Source organism: Triturus cristatus, chromosome 3_1, assembly GCF_964204655.1.
Source record: "Triturus cristatus chromosome 3_1, aTriCri1.1, whole genome shotgun sequence".
In the NCBI taxonomy this organism is placed as follows: domain Eukaryota; kingdom Metazoa; phylum Chordata; class Amphibia; order Caudata; family Salamandridae; genus Triturus; species Triturus cristatus.
Window position 1 is genome coordinate 21,882,782 of NC_140583.1, and position 21,283 is coordinate 21,904,064.

Genomic DNA, 21,283 nt, shown 5'->3' on the forward strand with positions numbered 1-21,283 from the left:
GTCCTGACAGACAACACTACCGCGATGTGGTATGTCAACAAGCAGGGAGGGGTAGGGTCGTACCGTCTCTGCAGGGAAGCGTTACGGCTTTGGCCGTGGGCTCAGGATCATCGGATTTGCTTGATGGCGAATCATCTGGCCGCAGTGCTGCACGTACGTGCGGACAGTCTGTCGGCAGTTCTCCGTCGACCACGAGTGGAGGCTTCATCCGGAGGTGGTTCGTCACATCTTTCGGATGTGGGGTCTCCTCAGATAGACCTGTTTGCCATCCGCGAGAACGCGCATTGCCCGTCATTCTACAGTCTCCAGTTTCCGATTCAGGGGGCGTTGGGGGACGCGTTTCAGTTGAGTTGGAGCTCACAACTCCTTTACGCATTTCCTCCCATACCCCTGATTCCTCGGGTTCTGAGGAAGATTCGCCAAGACCGGGCCCAAGTTATTTTGGTCGCCCCGGATTGGCCAAGAAGGGTGTGGTATACAGATCTTCTCCACCTCTCCTCGTGCCCTCCGCTCAGTCTCCCTCTGAGGGGAGTCCTCCTCTCGCAGTCGGAGGGGCAGATCTACACCCCCACCTCCAGAGCTTACATTTTCATGCCTGGAGATTGAACGGGGCAACCTGAATTCCTTCTCTCTCCCCCCCACATCAGGCGGATGTAATTTTATCGGCCAGGCGACACTCCACCAAGTCCGTTTACTCATATAGGTGGTCTAAGTTTGTTAAATGGTGTGGAGAGAGATCCATTGACCCTTTAAAAGCTCATCTTTCTGATGTGCTTCAGTTTGCTCTTTCCTTGGCTCAGCAGGGCTGTGCTGTGTCCACGGTCAAGGGCTATCTATCGGCCTTATCGGCTTTTTTATGTCTTCCTGATCAACCGTCATTATTTAAATCTCCTATTGTACTAAGGTTTATATAAGGCCTTACAAACAAATTTCCTCCTCCTTTTGTAATGCCACAGTGGGACCTAATCTTGTCTTAACTTTTCTGATGGGGTCTCCGTTTGAGCCTCTTCACAGTTGTCCTCTGAGGCTGTTGTCCTTTAAGACGGTCTTTCTTGTAGCCATAACCTCGGCAAGGAGGGTGAGTGAGCTTCAAGCTCTTAGTTCTAAACCCCTGTTTTTAACATTACATGCTGAAAGGATGGTTCTCAGGACCAGGGCTGCTTTCTTGCCTAAAGTAGTTACTCAGTTTCATTTGGGGCAGTCTATTACTCTCCCTGTTTTTATCCACCTCCTCATCCCTCCAAAGAGGAGGAAAGACTTCATCGCCTGGACCCAAAAAGAGCTGTGAGTTTTTACTTGGATAGCACGAAAGTCTTTCGTCTGGACGATCAGCTCTTTGTGGGTTAAGTTGGACATTCTAAAGGAAGAGCTGTGCACAAGCGCACTTTATCGAGATTGATCATCCTTGCCATCAAGATCTGCTATGCCCTGGCTGGTGAGGTTCCTCCTGAGGGTATTAGGGCTCATTCAACTAGAGCTAAATCATCTACATCTGCTTTGGCCAGGGGTGTTCCTGTGGCAGATATTTGTAAAGCCGCGACTTGGGCCTCCCTCCATACTTTCGCGAAGCATTATTGCTTGGACTCTGTTAGGAGGAGGGAGAGCCACTTCGCGCGCTCTGTCTTGCAAGAATTTCTGGTATAGGAAGGTCGACACCCTCCTCCGGTAGTGGGGACTGCCGTGGGAATCTATTCACAAGGTGAGGAATCCACTGGCAGATGTATCCATCAGAAGAACAAGTAACTTGCCTTCGGTAACGCTTTTTCCGGTGGATACAGTATCTGCCTGTGGATTCCTCACTGGCCCACCCGCCTCCCCGTTGTCCACCTTTGTATATCTTAAAAGTGGTCTTGTTTGAGATGTTATGCTTTCTGGTACATTGGTAGGAAATGCTTGTTTTATTTAGCTTTCCTTTTGTATATGTTCTATGTATATTTGATTGTATATTGTATACTTTGAATCTGTCGTTGGTCCACCTGTGCGCCTCGGGGGCACGGAAAAAATGGGTGGAACTGACGTCATCACGCCAACGTGGCTCTTATGGCTCCGGTGACGGCATACGGAGTCGCGAGCAGAGCTGATGCATTATGACGTTGTCGGCGTAGAGAGCTGGGGAAAAAAGTTCAGTGGAATGCTGGCGCAGTGGATATTCAAAAGGTGAGGAATCCACAGGCAGATATGTATCCACCAGAAGAAGCGTTACCGAAGGTAAGTAACTTGTTCGTCTGGTGCAGAGTGGTCAGGGTTCGGATCTGGAATCCTTGATATCTTTCTAACCGGGCTGCTGGCCTTTGGAGATCTGGTCTTAGCTGAAACATGTCAGTCTTCCTGGGGTTCTTGGAAGTCTGTCAACGGGATAGGCGTCTTCTTCGCAGGTTCGAGTAACAGGAGACAAGCCGGTACGGCTGGTGCCAAGGCAGTAGATGTCTTCTTGATTTGCGACATGGTGTCCTCTTCGTCAGTCGTTTTAGGTTGTAATAATCTAAGGATCAACCATGCAAAAAGTGGCACTGTCCTCCAGATCGAGATTACTGTTAAAAATACATTGGGCTATACTCATGTGGGATATTCCTCTTTATTGTTGGGGATATAATGAAAAGATTTATAGTGTGAGTGCTTGAGATAATGAGCCATCCATCCACTTCATATTTGCAGTGTTCACTTTGACTAAGCTCCTCTTTTGTGCTCTACACAGTGACCCTGTTACATACGTGTGTGTGCTGAAAATATTTAAAAATAGAGCCCGGTGCTATCCATAAATTCTGTTCTCTTTACGTTTGTCACATGATGCAAACTAAAACTGTTGATCTTTGTAGGACAACTGGAGAAGTGGTTTCTGGAGTGGTAAATAAAGTCTTTAACCAGCCGAAAGCCAGAGCAAAAGAGCTTGGTGTTGACATATGCCTCATGTATGTAGAGATCGAGCGGGGAGAGCCTGTACAGGAAGAGCTGCTGAAAGGGTTGGACAACAAGAACCCCAAGATCATTGTGGCATGTGCCGAGACCTTGAGGAAGGCGCTGAGGTAAGGCTTCGTGGTCATTGCTGCTTTCTGTTTCCATGTTTGTCTGCGGGCCGCAGGTACTTCTAACAGGCTTTTCTTGTAATATTCCAGCACATCTGATGTATGTAAAGGATTTCCATTTCTTTTGAATTTAACTTGTTTTACTTCTAGAGCGTTAGTTTGTTCTATGTATTTACTTGTGTTTCTTTGTTGAAGTGTTCAACTGTAAGTACAAATGATGGAAGAATAACTAATTGTGAGGTTTTAGCAAAGAGGTCATTGGGCAGGAGAATATTTTGCTGTTTGTCTCTTTCCTTATCTGCTCCTTCCTACCATATCTTTAAATTGGTATTGTAGGAAAGCGCTGCTTTTAGCCCCCCCCCCCCCCCCCCCCCCCCCCACATTTTGCTTAATGTTGATGTACTTTGACTGTGCCTTGCGTTCCTGCCAACCAGGTACCGAGGGTCTGTGTTCTTTACCCAAACTGTACTGTTGCAAAACATAATTGGCAACTCTCTGGCCACATTTAAGTCCCTTGTAAAGGGTACTGTAGGTACCAAGGGTACCAAGGAAGACCTTTAAGGGCTGCAACACTTATTGTGCCACCCTTACGGGCCCTGTACCTTTATATATATAGATAGATAGATAGATACATACATATACCCCCCCCCCCCCCCCATGGCAGGCTGCGTGATTTGGCGCAGAACAAAGTGAAGTCGACATGGCACACGTCCCTGTGTGCCATGCCTACAATCCACTGCCCTGGCATAGGTAAGCCACCCCTCTAGCTGGGTGCACTGTACCAGTGGTGAGGGTACAGGTGCATGTGCCCACACATATGCCAGTGTGGGATTTAATGAAAAATGCACTCAGAGGGCATCTTAGAGATAGCCCCCTGTAAAAAGACCCAAGTAGGCCAGCTGGCATCACCAGACCTGTTTCTGGACCCCTGGTTCGAGAACCTGCCGCTGAACCTGCCGCTCTCTAGGTCCTGAAAATAAGCACATCCTGGGACAAGGTGCGGAGCCTCCTCACCCAGGATGGGCGGGGTCCACGAAGGGGAAGCTTCAAAGGCTTGCCGACTTTGTGAGCTACCCAGCTATTTACTGCCCCTTCCGCCCCCCCCCCCCTCCCCAATTTGACCTGAGCTTCACTCCCTCAACCTTGTGGCCTGCTTGTGAGCAGCCACCAACTGGAGCCCCCTCTCCCCATTTGTTAACATTGGGCCCCAGCGCTCTGCACCCGCTGCCCTAGTGCCGCTGAGGGTGCTTGGAGAGTGCATCCTTGACCCTAGGGGAACCCTGGTTCTAACCCCAGAAAACCAACTCCCACAACTAAGTACTTAGCTGTAAATCGATAACTGCATGTTGAAGGCATGTGAGCTGTAGATCACATGCTGTGCATAGCCTGCCATCTAGTGTTGGGTCCGAATGTATGCGCTTTGTTTTTTTTATTTTTTATTTCAAATCATTTTTTTAAAGTATACGAAATGAGCAATAAATAACTGAAAATGCAGCAATGCTGGTAGGTACAATGGTGAGATAATTATCAGAACTAAAATTAGAGTACCGACAAAGCTCCCGTCCCTGATGGGTTTTGTGCCAAATTTTACAAGTGCTTCTCTTCTCCAAATTGACTCTCCCTCTCTTAAACTTGTTAAATGAATTTAGTGACTCTGGCCTGATTAATGGGACGCCACAGAACCCATCATAGCAGTAATTCCCAAAGATGGGAAGGACATAGCGCTCCCTAAAAATTAGACCGATATCACTAATTTAGACTGCAAAATCTATGCAATGATTCTCGCCAAGCGCCGCAAATATTTCTACCCACTCATTCACCCATCACGTTTGTTTTTTAAACCGACTAGTGACAATACTCGTATCCTCGCTCATGTCCTAGAGAAAGCCAAACTTACTGACTCACCAACTTGGATGCAGAGAAGGCCTTCGACAAAGTTGATTGGGCCTACTTGGAAGCAACCCTGGACAAATTTGATTTGGGCGAAAATTTTAAACTTATGATGATGGCACTATATTTTAACCCCCCGGCCAAGGTCCAAGCGGGAGAATGTCTCATCTTCCTTCAAATTACAGCAGCGTACAAGGCAAGGCTGCTCTCACCCTCTCTTCCTCCCTGCATTTGAACCTTTCCTCTTTCACCTCAGGAATAATCAACAAATCACAGGAATTTGCTTCAACAATTGCAATGTCTAAACTACTGCTTATGCCGACGCAGTGTTAGTTGTCTCCGAAAATGCAGAAACTGCAATCCCCGCACTTATGTCCTCAATCGGACTTTGCTAAAGTATCTGGCTACAAATTGAATAAAGAGAAGACTGAAGTAAAACTACTGAACAATCATGGAGGAAAAGAAATTCTGGGCAACTCAGGTCTATTACGGCAACCAAAGTGCTTTAAATACCTAGGCTTAAATTTCACGAGAGATCTGAACACCACCCTTCAGACCAATGAAAATGCCATCCTCAAAAAAATCTCTTTACTGTTAGATGGGGAAGAGCTGAGACATTAAACATGACAACCCATCTTGTCAACTACCTAGCCAGCATGCTACCTATGATGTTTTGAAATGATTTCCTGGGTAAGATCTAGAAACAGTTTAACACGTTCCTTTGGCAAGGTAAGAGGCCCAGAATATCTATGAAGAAACTGCAATTACCCAAAGAAAAAGGTGGTCTGGGCCTCCCGAACTTTAGGAAATATCAAACCACGTATCTTTGTAAACGGGGATCTAACTGGCTACTCCCTCAGACTGACTACACTCCAGTCTGGTTGGACATAGAAAGATCAATTATCAACGATATGCCCTTGCCTGCTCTCCTCACCATGGATATATCCTCCCTACCTCACTCAAAATATATTTTGCTTACTAGAAGAGCCCTACTACGGCTGGAAGAATTCTCTACATTAAAAACTAACAAAACCAACTTGTCCTCTCTGGCGCAACCCGAGCCTGAAGATTGATGGAGGGATGCTCCATTGGGAACATTGGTCTAAAAATGGTATAAATCTAGTCAGATCTTTATGCGGGAACCCTCCCTGTGCCTTTTTCCGTGCTTCGGTCTCGTCACAGGCTACACCCGATAGACTTTTATAAATTTCTAAAACCAATCTCTCCTTACGGCGTGCTCTATTAAACCTTCTGACTCGTCATTACTCCCAAAGTTGTTACAGCTACTAAAGTCAGGACACAGTCTCTAAAGTGTATAAACTCTTATCCCCTAAACCTTGCAAATCTCAAAAGAAATGTGAAGAAAAATGGGAATCCGAGGCCAACTCCAGTAATATTCCATTCAACTGGGAGAAGATGCATATCACCCCCTTTTTGAATAAAATCTCCCCAATACTGTCACAAGCCAAACTGATGCTAATTAATAGGACATATTGGACCCCTGAAAGGCTTTTTAAACTCCATCTCAGTGAGAGTCCCACTTGTTGGAACTGCAACTCTCACATCGTTAACCTTGCCCATATGCTGTTCCACTGCCCTATCCTACAAACATATTGGGATAACATCTACGAATGTATAGGCAATACTTTTGCATATGCCCTTCAAGGGAGTTTTCCTATGTCCTACTAGGCACTCTGGACCCTAAGATCACGTATGTGAACAATCGTTACTTACTCCAGTATTGGAACTTTCATAGATTCCCATGCTTTTATCATTCCCCGTCGTCGGAATGGGAGTCTCCGGTATACATAAAATAGCAATAGAAACCATTACCAAACCAGAGCCTAGGCCCATTCTTGTTTTGCAACCTATCCACCTTTTTGTAAAAGAACAACCAATCAGATTAGCCTCACCCCCTAGAACCCTCCTGAGAGAAGCTCAGAACCTCAGATTTTCTACCGTGCGTTGTGCAAGGGAGTCTCCACTGAGCTCTGCTCAGTTTTTTGTCCTAGAACTCTGATTCTGACAACTTTTTCAGCAGTTTTTTCTCCAAATTCTTCAGGATGTCAGATAAAGAGAAGGCCCTCTTTAAAGCATGTGCTATCTGTGCTAAGAAGAGGTTGTATATTGAAGACCAGCACAAGGACTGTATTTACTGTCTATACTCGGATCATAAGGCTGCAGACTGTAAGATATGCCGCACTTTTTCCTACCAAGACTTTGTGTGATCATGAAGGGCGTCTTTTGACCTGGCTCCAGAAGCTGAAATCAAGAAAGGAGCCAGTATCCAGTGACAGCGACGAAACCTCTTCTGCACCTCTTCCAGAAGGTCTGTAAAAAGGGGTAGAGCTTCTGCTTCACCTTCTGAGAAACGCCCTGGTAAGGCCTTGAAAAAGTCCTCTGATAGGTCTGAAGGGCTTAGTTCTGTCGCATCTCACCAAGGTGTAAAGGAGAGGGAAGGACTATCAAAAGGAGTAAGTTCTGTGAGCAAATCCAGTTCTGTTCCTCCGTCTCCTCCTGCGGCTTCAGACCTTCAAGAAGCAATCATGGACTTCTGAGGTGAAATCATCCAAAAAGACTCACTTGACGCAGTAATCGATTCCGTCGACGAAAAAGCATAAGGTACAGTCTTCTAAATCTTTCACCCCGTTGAGCAGCCTTTCTGCGGAAGCGTAAGCTTCAGGTCTTCCCTTACCTGGACGACTAGTTGCTAAAAGCTCCTACCTAACAGGCGGCAGAGGAAACAGTCATAACGTGCAGACGCCTGTTTGCCAATCAATGAACAGAAGTCTTCTGTCAGTCCGTCAAGGACAGCCAGATTTCTGGGAGCCATTCTAAACACATCCGTAAACAAGGCTTTCCTGACCTTGGAGAGGCAAGAAAAGCTGAGCTCCATGGCTTCCCGACTTTCAGTTCGCCTCTACAAGTCCCTGCCTGGTTCCATCTCCTCATGCATACCCCCGATTCCACACTGCAGATTAAGAATGCGTCCTCTCCAAGAAGTTAGACTTGCAGTGGTGCCAAGTCGATGGATCCTTCGACAAGATCTCAGTGACAGAGGCCATGAAAGAGGCCGTGTCATGGTGGATGACCAAAGAAAACATTTCTCAAGGTCTGTCCTTCAGGCTAGCCCCGGCTCCACACAATAACTACGGACGCCTGTCTCAGGCTGGGGAGCGGTGTTACAAGATCTTTATGTAAGTGGCCTGTGGCAGCCTCAGCAGCGTCTGGTGCATATCAATCTGCTGGAGCTCAGGGCGATTCGCCTAGCCTTGCAAGCCTGTCTTCCACTAATTCAACAGTCGACAGTTCTTATACGTACGGACAACACGACGGCCATGCATTATATAAACAAAGGAGGCACCAGATCTTGACTGTTGTCGCAAGAAGCCCAAGCAATCTGGGAGTGGGCAATTCAGCAAGAAATCACTCCGAGCGGAACATCTTCCAGGTGGCCTCAACAAAGCAGCGGAATCTCTCCAGACTGAAGTCTGTCAGCCACGAGTGGGAACTGGACAACTTCACTCTTCGTAAGGTGTTTTCACAGATGGGGCACACCTTCCATAGATCTCTTTGCCACTCCGGAGAACAGGAAATGCCGGTTCTATGCAAGCAGGATTCATCATCCGGTATCGTTGGGGAATGTGCTTTCGATGGCCTGGTCAGGCGCATTTGTTTACGCTTTTCCCCCATTCCTCTGATCCCCAGACTTCTCAGGAAGCTCAAGGCATAACGGTGCAGGATGATTTTGATAGCCCCTGCGTGGCCCAGAGAGTTTTCGTTCACAGAGCTTCACCTTCTCTCCCTGGACCTTCCTCTGCCCTTGCAGCAGATTCCTTCGCTGCGGACTATGTCCCAGGGCCAAGTCTGGCAAACCCGGATCCTCAGTCACTTCAACTCTCCGCATGGCTCCTGAGCAGCGACAATTTCTTGGTCTGAATCTCTCCGCAGAATGTAAAGAGGTACTGTCTCAGGCAAGTATCTGCTGTCAACACAATGGCCTGCATCCTTTTGAATCCGAGCCGCATGAAGTTATTCCATACATTCTATCATTATCAAAAGCGGGTCTGGTTCACTCTTCTATCAAAGTGCATCTGGCAGCAATTTCTCGCTTCAGACGCACGTCTTCAGGCCCTTCCCTCTGGTCGGCAAGGATAGTTAAACAGTTTCTCAAGGGACTTTCAGAGTTTTCCCTCCAGTCAAGCCTCCTCCTCCTCCTCTTTGGCATCTGAACTTGGTTCTCACCCAGCTTATGAAGCCTCCTTTCAAACCGATTCACAAAGCAGAGTTGAAATTCTTCTCCTGGAAGTTAGCGCTTCTTCTAGCTTTGACTTCTGCGAGGCGTGTGGGAGAAATGCAGGCTCTCACCATTTGGGAACTCTTTCTACAGTTCAAAAGACATACAGTGGTACTATGTACTAACCCAAAATTCATTCCTAAAGTTGCTTCATTTGAATGAGGCCGTAATTCTTAAGGCTTTTTTCCCTCAACCGGCTACTCCAGCAGAGAAAGCACTTCACTCTGTGGACATTCAGAGGTGCTTAAAGTTCTATCTTCAACGAACTAAAGACTTCGGGCTCGCTAGCAGTCGATGGAATGGACTCCATTCAAGCTCTGTCCCGGGTGTCGCGCCAAGTTTCCCCGCACAGACCTGCACAAAGTATGCAATCTGTTTGCCCCCGGAACACAAGAGACTGCGATGCGTGCCGATAGTTTCGATTGAAGGCGCTCCGTGACCTTCTGGCTTGGTCACGAAATGCAACAGCAATTCGGCTCTGTTCTGGACATCTTCTGGGAAGATTCCAAAGAAGAACACGCTCAAGGAGCTGAGGAAGAACATATTGAGGTGTCTGAAGCAGACTCAGACATTGAAGAAGAGTATCAAGATACACCGGGTCAACGTACCGGGAGTACAGAAGCCCCCTTGCCCCAACAACCAAAACCTAAAAAGGCTCTGGTCATACCCCTGCCTGCTGGCCAAGGTTGGCACCGAGAGATTCGAGCACCCCGCCCGCGGGCCTGGTGCCGCTACACAAAGAAAAGCCCACTGCTTGGTATCGAGTCAGGCCCCCTAGCGGCACCAAACCGAAATCCTCTGATGAAAACCAAGCAAGTCCATACTCCATTTTTGTCCAAGGCTAAATCTTCAGTGTTAGAGTTCAGAGCCGAAACCTTCGACGCAAAAAACTACAACTGAGAAAAAGACGCCAACAAGAGTTTCTGTCCAATGTTCCACCTCTTGTCATGTATGACTATGGGGGTGTATTTTCTGATTACATGTGCTGTTGATAGGTATTTATAGCTTTCTGTTTTCTCTAATCAAGATTGTTTGCCATTGCTTAAAAGATTCACTTTTGTCTGTGGCCAAGAGGACAGAGGGTTGAGGTGCTTCTGTGTGTGTGTGTCATAAATATTAGAATAATTTGATGCTATGATCTGGGATCTATTAAATGTGTAACCATTTCATCCCACCGCTTAAACCAACAGTTGTGTTGCTTGCATTTGATGTACACTTGTAAGTGTAGATTCAGCACCCTGTAAATATTCCCCAGGCTCTGAACTGGAACCAGGAAATTCAAAGCAGTACACCTGTTTGTCAATAGGTGACGTTGTGCAGCTAAGTGCCACCCATTCATGCTTACCATATTTTCTAGCTTTGTGCCTTCACGCAGATCTGATGCTTCTCCGTGGTGGTCAAAACCCATTTTTCATCAATGTTCACCAGTGTGCAAAGGAAATAAATGTCACCCACCCTCCCCCTAACAGAACGGGGTTTAAACTGTGAAGGAACTGTCCTGTCTGGGATGGACGCACACAAAGTATCTTTAGTGGATGATGGTCGGAGCTCCACTCCAGGACCTGTGATAACTGTGCCCAGTTGAATCCAAAGGCCACACAGTACTGCAGAGCCAAACTTTAAGTGGTCAGACATTGGACTGTCTGAGTCTAAAGGAAGGTCCTTTTCCTGAGGTCATTCCCGCAGCAGATCTTCATCGTGGTCGAAGTCTTCTGGTAAGACCAAATCGGAGCCAGAAAAGGCTCCTTTCTGTCACACTGATTGCAGCGATGGCGTCAGCCTGTCCCCCCCCCCCCCCCCCCCACCCCTCCCCCCACCTTTTATATCAGAGTTGATGTCTGGGCACTTCACCAGGTTCCTCTGGCATGGTTACTGGCCCCAAGGAAACGCAAATGGCCTCCAGTCTACTGCCATCGGGTCCACTCGCTGAAGTCCTTGCCCCTTGAACTCCCTTCCGGTTGAGCACCATCTCTGGTGCAGACTTTGGTTCTGGTGCCACCCCCTGTGCCTGTTCCCTTTGCACCAATGCCATAGACTCCGGAGCGGTATTCACAGCCCAATGTGCAATCTGAGATGCATCTTCTGAGATGGGCCCAACCGGCACATGGCCAACTGGCAAATTTTCTGATTCTGACACTTTCACGTATGAGGAACCAAACTTTGCACAGTCTTCATTACTTACTTGGACAATTAAAATTATGATGAAGATAGAACTAGTTATTTCCAGGTTAGAGCTATTATGGAGAACTCAACAGGTTGCAGTGGGCTGGATACTTCTACAGATGCCACCTTGTCTGCCCCCCCCCCCACCCCCAGTTCTACTACTGAAGAAAGTGCCTTGATTAGTCGTTATGCGAAATGCGTTAGAAGTCTTACCTACAACTCCCTACCATGGAGGTGATGGCTATTGGTTTAGACTGAGGTGCTTCAGCCTGTTTGGGCCCCTACGGAACCTCTTTTCCCATTAAGCAAGGTCATCTTGGATAATAGTTTGGGCACAATGACTAAGCCATGTTCAAATCCACCTGTTAATAGGAAAGTCGGTCGTCACTATCACCCTACAATTGGGGTGTTGTGTAGTTCCTATAAAGCCTACACAGGATCTGCGCATTCAGACCGTATACACTAGGATTGGTGTCAGACTGATTCTGAACACCCTCACCGAGTATGTTGGCCTTCTGTATCAGCTAGCTCACAGTGCCACTAGAATCTCCTCTTACCAAGGAGAAAATAGTTCATGGCAACCATTGAACATAACCCTGATCCCTCAGGACCTTGGAAACAATACACCACTTTTCGCTTAGTCACTCGTGCTTACTTGGTCTGTTTTAGAGATGCACAGAATAAACAGGCCGGGCGATTTCAATAAGTATTTATTGAACAGTTGTTCTGGTGTAAAATAGATGAGTTACAACAATCGTTAGACAGTAAAGGATATAAATGATTAGCAGTACTATGAAAGTAAACGGATGGTATAGCTCTACCATCTTGCAGTAATCATGAATACATAAGAGTATATAAAATACATGACACTAAAAAATGCGTTCTACGATGCCTCCCTAACTAGATATACCCAAGTGTACCTACCATGTGTGTGGGTGTTATGCCAAGAATCCCTCTAAGATTAGGAGTGAGACTGTGGGACCCCATCTTGTCGAGTTGGACACCCCACAAGGGATGTTTTAGACCACTGAAAGCTGGTTGGTCTGCATTCAGGAACTTCAGCGTCTCTGGTCAGTGTGTCTGCCGAGAAGTCCTGGTCTCCTCTGTCGGTCTTGGCAAGATGTGATGTATGTATACCCATAGGTCTGCCCAGGGGTCCTACCTCGCTGTATTACTGTCGGCCTGAGGATGACATCGGGCATGGACTTTAGACATGGATATTATACAGGAGATCGTAGTACTGCTGTGCTTCCAAGAATCCTCATGCATAATGTGAGATCTCGAACTAGGGAAATCCCGTATTCTGAATGCAGTGTTTTATCCAGGTGAAAGGTCAGTCCCTGTAAACCAGTTGCCTGAACCTATAATATAGCACCTATATGGAATAGAACAGGGGACCCAGGCTTGCTTTCACAACATCCAGTGCTAGAGTTTGATGGTACAGACAGCCACCTGTAAAGTGAGTCCTAAAACTTTCCTGTCCCTCTGCCTGATCGAGAGAGTCAAAACGAATGGAATCATTTGGCTTGCAGATTTCCTCCTACGAGCCTGATTCTGAGGTCTGTGAACACCAGCAGTGTTCTAGGCTGCTATTCCCATGCTTTTTCGTACACGATGGCACACGTTTTTGCAAACAACCTTTGGGTGCCCCTCACTCAATCTATTCAGGGTGGTCATGAACCAGCAAAATTTGTCATGTTCTTTCTGGGACATAAATGAATGTGTCCCAGTGGTACACTGTGGTGCCATGCCTGGTTCAGATATGTGTGCTTCTGCTGGAATGTCCTATGGCTCTTTGTCGGAAGCTGGGTTTCTGTTGCAGTAAACCCCCCCCCCCCCCCCCACACTTTTTGCCAGATTGCTGATGCACTTTGACTTGATGTGCCCTGGATGCCTGCCAATCCGGTTCCCAGGGCCTGTGTTATTTCCCAAAACGATGCATCTTTGTACCCCCACTTGACACCTTCCTGGACACATGCAAGTCCATTGTAAAAGGTACCATGGGTACCAAGGGCACTGTGACCAGAGAAGGCCTCTAAGGGACACAGCACATATTGTGCCACCGTTTGAGGTCCTGCGCGCACCCCCCCCCCCCATGCCTGCAACCCACTGCCTGTGGTATAGGTAAGACACCCCTCTAGCTCGGTGCACTATACCACTGGTGAGGGTACAGTTGCATGAGAACTGTACCTCTGCAGTGTCAATGTCCATTCTTGGACATTGTAAGTGCAGTAAAGCCACAAAAGAGTATATGGTCTGGGAGTTTGTCATTACGAATTCCACAGCACCATAATGGCTTGACTGAAAACTGGAAGTTTGGTAGCAAACGTCTGCATGATAAACCCACATGGATGCCAGTGTGGGATTTATTATACAATGCACTCGAAGGGCATCTTCGAGATGCCCCCTGAAAAACAGCCAGCTTCTGGTGGTTTCCCTGACTGGTAAACACCAGCCTGCCACCACGAGACGTGTTTCTGGACCCCTGGGGGTCGAAGCTTTTGCTCCATGGGCCCAGAAACAAAGCCTTTCCTGGGTGGAGGTGGTCACTCCTCCCCCAGGTCAGTAAGAGCAATCGGTGACCGGGTAGCTTCAAAAGTTTTGCTGCCTTTGTACTACTACCCCCAGCCTCTCCTACTATCAAGACACTGCCCCCTTCCTGTGTCCCCTTACTTTTTGGCGGAAAGACACAGGAAAAATGAGCACAGCCCAGAAGGTGTGCCTAACTTTATCAACCCCACCCCTCAGGTGGGGGAGGCAAGGTGCAGCCCACTCTTCAGTGCCTACCATCTTGCAGGTGGAAGGCTCTCTCCCATCAGTGTTGGGGATTGTGCCCACTCACCGACGTGGGTTGAGCCCACCAAGGACGTCACCCTAAGGTCAGTAGCCCATTGGCTACTGACCTCGAGATGACTAAAATGCCCCTAAATGACTAAAATGCCCCTAAATTCATTATTTAGGGGGCCGTCCTGATCCCAGAAGGCACATTCCCGGCAATCTACGGAGGAGGATGAAAGAAGCCCAGCAGAGGAGACTGCAGAGAAGAACGGACTTGGCCCCAACCCTACCGGCCTGTCTGCAGTTTCCAGGGATCCTGTGCAAAATCTCCTTGTCCTGCAGCCAGCGATATTCAGAACCCCTGGAAGGACTGACTGCCTTCAACAAAGACCGGCTCTTCTGTGAACAGCAGCTCTGTTCCAAATCTCCAAAGCAAGACTCCAATCCTGCTGAAGACAAAGCAAACATCACCTAGAACCACCACTGCACTTTTTACCTACAGCCCGAGTGAGTGGCCCACGGGTCCCAGCGAGGTGCTCCAGAGTTTGAGCCCACTGTGGGTTGACCGCTCCAGGACTCCCTGACCTAGCTTTCAGCATCTGCACAGACTCCCCCCCACCCCACACTGAGTGGCCCGGTAAGGTGAAATCCGCCCTCAAGACACCTGTGCGTGCATCCAGCCACCCTGCACTCTGGAGAAGGACCTGAGGTGCACCTTTGTCCCCGCCCCCTCCTCCATTTCTCCCCCCCCCTCCATTTCTCCCCCCCCCCCCCCCCCAACTTACCTGCCCAGCTTTTAGTTCCTCCTAGAAGACTTCTTCGACTGAGCCTGCAGCCAAAACTAGCAACTTCCATGCACCAGGCCGCCGCTGTGGGCGAACCTTGTGTGCTTAATCGTACCTCCCGCCCTTATGCCCGGAGCTAAACGCTAAGAGGAGCTTTGCTCCCACATCCAAGTAGCGTGCCTGTGAGCTTCCACCAACCAGAGCCCCCCCATCTCAGATTGCATAGTATTTTGCCTCCGCACCCGGCTGCCCTAGTGCCGCTGAGGGTGCTGTTTGAGTGCATCCTTTGCACTGGGGTAACCCTTGTTCTAACGCCAGAAACAACTCCCAAGACAGATTAATCCCCTTTAAACCTATTACCTGATTTTCTCCCATTGGACGGCATTGACTGTTTATCTGTGGACAAAAGTTCTAAGTGTGGAGTTGAGAATTGTATGAAAACCTAAAACTGTTTTGAGAAATGACTTGCTTACCTTTTTATCCAGGAAAGATCCCAGTGTGACATCTAGGCATATCACACTAAGAAGAAAAAGTAATCCTGAAAAAGTAATCAAAAGTAATTACAACTGTATTTGCACATTTTTACAATAATGTAAGAAAAGTTCTTATTCACCTAGCTTGCTTTTTAACAATCTATCTGATAGACATCTAGCCACAGATTCCTTAACTTTAGAATGTGCCCATGCGTCAGTTTGGATCCGGAGAATTTTCAGCAGTACCTCTGTGTGCTGGGGGATGGCGTCGCATTGCTCCGTACTGACGTCAATTCAGTGGAGCCATAAGTCCATCCCGGCGCGCCGACATCCATTTTCTTTTCTGCGTCTCAACTCTGATTCAGGAGAAGCGGTTCCTCTGGCCTGTTTGTTTCAGGCCTTTTCAACGCCTTTTGGCGTCCAGGAACAGTGTGAGATGCCTTTGTGCTTCAAGACCTGTAAGACTTTATGCGGCAGATGTCAGCTACGGAGCCATGCAAGATCTGCATGTGGTGCTTGGACGAGCACCACGACTCCGAGGAGTGCGACGCCTGCTGGCAGTTTACACCAAAGTCCCAGCGGGAATGTCGGATGAAGTTGGGGATTTAATGTAAAATGCACAACAAAGGGCATCTTGGAGATGCCCCCTGAAACTCGACCAACTCCTAGTGACCCAACTGAGTGGCTGCTCAGGCTTCCACCACCAGACATGTGTCTGTACCCCTGGGTCGAGAGCTTGCTGCTCTCGGGGTCCTGATCAATGCACATTCTGCGACGTGGAGCCACGCTTCATCCCCCAGGAAGGGCAGGGTTCACGGAGAAGCTTCAAAGGCATGCCGCCTTTGTGAACCTCTCCAGATCATTTGCTGCTTTCAGCATCCGGTCCCCACTGGTTCTACCCCCCACGTTGCGCGGGAGAACCGGCGGGAAAAAACGAGGGAGGAAAATGTGTGCCCACCTCTGCCAACCCTACCCCTCAGGTGGGGGAGGCTAGGTGAAGCACAACCTTGAGTTCCCGCCATCTTGAGGATGGGGGGACTCAGCCAACCAGGGACAGGCTCCTGCCCCCCTCCCACTGGAGTGGCAGAATAGGGGGGTGTACTCACCCCAGGAAAGGGATGCATTGGTCCCTGCCCTTTCCCTACCTGTACCACCCCTAAACTTAGTATTTAGGGGGCACCCTGAACCTTCTTTCCTCAGATCCAGCCTACCTAGAAGAAAGGGACAAAGAGCTGTGCAGAGCTAACAAGAGGATGACGCCCACTGACTTGGGCTCCAGCCGTACAGGCCTGTCTTCCCTCGAACCTGCTCCTGCGAAATCCTGGCGTGTCCAGCAGCCAGCAACCTCACAAACCCTGGAAGACCTTCCTGCCTTCACTTTCCAGACTGTTTCTCCCGTGAATGCCGGACGTGTTTAAACTGCAGCTTCTGGTGCCAGCCAGAGACCCGCAAATCCAACCCACTCTGCACCCACTGAACCCGGCCCGAGCTAAAGTGGAAAAACACCACGAGGTCCCCCATGCGTTCCTGACCAGATATCCGGCGTCCTCTGACCTGCCTCAAGCCTCCAGACGCCTGCAGCCTCAATCCCGAGGACCCCCTCGCCGCCCTGCAACCAGAGCGGGTGAGAAAATCTGACGTCACAAGACACCCCTGCACCAGACGCCCCACGGCCTTGTGTGCCCAAACCAATGGTGCTTAACCAACCCATGTCATTCCAACCTACCCCTCGGAATGGTGGTCGCACCCAGAAGATCCTCGTCCCCGAGCCAGCAGTGTTTCTTTGTCCCGGAGGTTCTCCATTGAAAACAGAGCACCCGACCTCAAAACCGCACCTGGCCACCCTAGTGCTGCTGAGGGTGCAACAGTGCATCACTGACCCTGGAATACCCCGGAGTCTTACCCCAGAACCATAACTCCCACAGTCGATTACTTACATGAGAACCGTTAACCTGTTTTCCCTCCATAGGATAGCATTGACACTTTTTCTCTAAAGTTTGGAGTTTTGAAATTTAAAAATATTCCTTAAAAATCGCACAAATAACCAAAACGTGTTTACTCGCCTGTTTGCAGGAAATGTCCCAGGGCTGAACCTGAGAAGGTGGTGGAATTTTTAGCCCCCACGGCGCCAAGGATCCAACCATATATAAATAATGTAACATCTCCCCATGATTTTCTAAAGGTGGCTTCCTGGAATGTGGCTGGGATCAAGGGCCGCCTACTCTCTGAGGAGTGGTTGGAATTTATAGATTCCTTTGATATTATATTACTCCAGGAAACATGGGCCACGGCCCCAATCCATAGGGTTGGGTTCATCAATTTTTTTAAACCTGCAATCGGAGGTAGCAAAGGGCGCGCTCTAGGGGGCCAACTGATCTGGGTGAAGCAATCCTTGGGAGTCCATCTAACAGAAATTTTCCTGGAACACCAAGACCTTATGGGCATTAAGTTGAGCAAAGCCGCCCACCGGGACCTGTTCATTATCAACATTTATGCACGAGGCCTACCTGGAGGCCGCTGCCCTGGTATTGTCGATGTAGTTGATAGGTATCTTGACAGTTCTGGAAGCGATAATTTGTTTATCCTTGCGGGCGATTTGAACTGCACCTTTGAGCCGCTTCAGGCAGTTGGGGACAGTTGGGGGTCTACAGAGGATGCAGTTTGGAATATTCCTGACCTATCAATAGATAAAATCGCCAAAGGGACTGAGGCAGCTTTGAATTGGATGGCCCTATGTTTGACCAGGGGCTTAAGGGCAGTAAATGGCCGCTCCTTATCTGATAAATGTGCCTGTAATACCTATCATAATGGTTTAAGGAAAAGCCGTATAGATTATATCTTGCTAAAGTTGGAACTTTGGCATTATATGATCGATATGGAAGTGGTATCCCGCCCAGAAAGTGACCACAACCCCATGATGCTTAGTTTAAGGTTTCTGGGATCCGACAGACTGAAGAACCCAGATAATCTTACCACAGGTGATCTCACCCTGACAAATGACAGAAGACGGCTGAAATGGTCTAGGATAGTGGGTGACGTCTCCCTCCAGGAAAGTATTACACATTTGGTCACCCATACGGTGAATGATCTTATGGCCATTGTGCCTGAGGGGGCTGACCCCGATCATGTTATCAAGACCCACGAAGGTTGTTTTGAACAGCTTAAAACTCTTTTATCCAGTCCATACCTGGCAGCCCCGCCCAAAAAATTAGGTTCCCGTCAGAAATGGTATAATGGGAAATGTAGGGAGGCCTACAGCCAATTAGTTATGGCGGTTAAGTCACGGGTTATGATAGATGTCAAGTTAGCCAGGGCCCAGTATAAAAAAAACCAGTGGGAGGCCAAAAGAGAGTGGGAAGATAGGCATTGGTCCGATCTTCTGGATGCATCGACATCCAATAACCAGACGAAATTCTGGGAATTGGTTAAATGGGGTAGGGACCCAGATTCTCAAATACCTTCTAATCATGTCCTTCCCGGAACTTGGGTGGATTTTTATGCAACCCAATTTAGGTCTGAGATTTCGGTACCCTCTACCTTGCTAAGTGATGAGCACACACTGTTGGACCACGTTGGGGTCCTGTTCTTTTCCGAACAGGAAACAGAAGCAGCATTGGGTTTGACTGTGCGGGGGAAGGCCCCTGGGATGGACCTAATCCCCGTTGATTTGTTCAAATCCAACCAGGGACTCTGGATACCGTATATTACTAGGCTAGCAAATGCAATTGCCCAAGGAGCTAGAATCCCAATGAGTTGGAAGGGGGCCGAGATCCTCCCAATATATAAAAAAGGGGATCGGTCAAATCCGGCCAATTACCGCCCGATCAGCCTTATTGACTCTCTCCAAAAGGTCATTGCACGAATGATTTTAGGTAGAGTCCAGGGATGGATGGTTTCAGAGTGCATTTTGTCCCCTATGCAAGCAGGCTTTAGAGCCGGTATCAGCACCATCGACCAGGTGTTTAGACTTTGTCTGATATACTGGAAGGTGGTGCTGCTAGGCGGGGGAAAATTTTTCGCCGCTTTCATTGATCTAAAGGCTGCTTTCGACATGGTTCCGAGGGTTAAACTGTGGTGCGTCCTGAGAGACCTAGGTTTACCCTTGGATCTTCTGGATCTAATTGTTAAACTGCATGAGGACAATTTTGCAAGGGTTCGGTGGGGTAGTCAAGGACAAGTGACGGACAGCTTCCCAGTCTTACGCGGGGTTCGTCAGGGTTGCGTCCTGGCGCCCACTCTCTTTCTGCTATTTATTGACCAGGTAGTTAACTTTTTTAATACTTTTCCAACAGACGCTCCCTCCCTGGCCGGGAAGAAGTTCCCCATGCTCATTTTCGCTGACGACACTCTGCTCCTCTCTAAGACCAGAAGCGGTTTACAACGGGCTTTGAACCGCTTCGAGGAGTTTTGTGTCATCAACGATCTGAAGGTAAATGTGAGCAAAACTAAGTTCATGGTATTCACAAGGAACACCTCGGTTCGGAGCTCGGTAACGATGGGTGGTGTTAACTTGGAACAAGTAGATCATATGTCCTACCTAGGGGTTACACTAGACTTTCGCCTGCGATGGAAAGAGCAGGTAGTCGAACAGCAGTTTAAATTGGCCCGCCTAACTGGCAATCTACTTAGGGAACAAAAAAGAACCATTACCAAACGAGTGCACCCCGCGCTAAAAATCTATGACGCAAAGATTAACGCTGCTATTTTATATGGAGCGGATCTTTGGGCGTATGTGGATTTATCTAGCCTGTTTAAAGCACAGTGCAAGTTCTTGCGGAATTTAGTGGGGCTTCCACAATCTACTCCATCTATACCCCTTTGTCTGGACCTAGGGTGCAATCCAATTAATGAGATGGCAAGGTACAGATTGGTTGCCTTCTGGAGACGGATTTGGTCTTCCCCCGACCTTGCCTTATTTGCTAAGGAGCTTGTTGAAGTTAGGTCCCTCGAGGGATCCGGGAGAATTCCATGGCTACGTACGGTCAGATCCATTTTGGTCCAAATGGGTCTGGAACAGCTGTGGTTGTCTCCTGGAACTAACGTGTTTCCCTCCAAACAAGAATTCAAAGCATTGTACTGGGCCTCGGTCCGACAAACCCTAGTAACCGCTTCTAGCTCCACTAGCTTAACAGGCAGGTTCTTGGCTAACAAGCTGGACCCTTCACGCGAGATCTATTGGGACATTATTACCAGGCCGTTGGATAAGAAACTCTACCATCAGTTTCGGGTGGGCTCCTTGCCCCTGAATACATTTGTTAAAAACTGGGGCACAGGAGTAACTGAATTTTGCAAATGGTGCCCTGGCCATAAGGAGTCAGAGGGTCATGTTTTATTTGCCTGCCCCAAGTACCACGACCCTCGTAAAAAATGGTTAAAACCTTTGTTCCAACGCTTTACTTGTGGTAGGTCCGCTGAGGCGATTCGGGCACTAAAGACCAATACTTCAGAGTTGTTTGTGGTGAGCACAGCAAAATTTTTAGGTTGGGTTTGGATTATTAGAGCCCACAAATAGCAAGGAATTGCTTGATTATATGAATCGTCCTTAAAAGTTTTAATCTACAGCTGGATATTGCACAGTATTTTAAGATGGTTTTATTTATTGATTTTATGTTTTAAACAAAAGAAACTGTGTATATAATCGGATCGTTTAAATATAAATGGGATGTTTAACTTGGATTATTTTTAATGTATAGTCTTTATTGTGTGTAAATTGGTCAGTATGTGGTGTTTGTAATGCATCATCTTAACTGTTTGTGTAAATTCCGTTGTCTTTTATGATTTTATTATCGAAATAAAGACTTTAAAATCTGAATCTGAATCCAAGTATCCAGCACTGACTTAAAAACGTAATGTGGAAAGTAACTTACCTGCAAT

At 47.9% G+C, this 21,283-nt stretch overlaps 1 protein-coding gene across 7 annotated transcripts in view; it reads left to right on the top strand.

The window, feature by feature from the left end:
* CKAP5 (cytoskeleton associated protein 5) overlaps positions 1 to 21,283 on the top strand; it is a 1,152,983-nt gene that overhangs the window by 86,264 nt on the left and 1,045,436 nt on the right. For all 7 annotated transcript variants that reach the window (XM_085646654.1, XM_085646649.1, XM_085646653.1 and 4 more), the window contains exon 4: positions 2,817 to 3,023. In XM_085646654.1, coding sequence (XP_085502780.1) covers positions 2,817 to 3,023 — 207 coding nt within the window. The remainder of the gene's footprint in view (positions 1 to 2,816; positions 3,024 to 21,283) is intronic.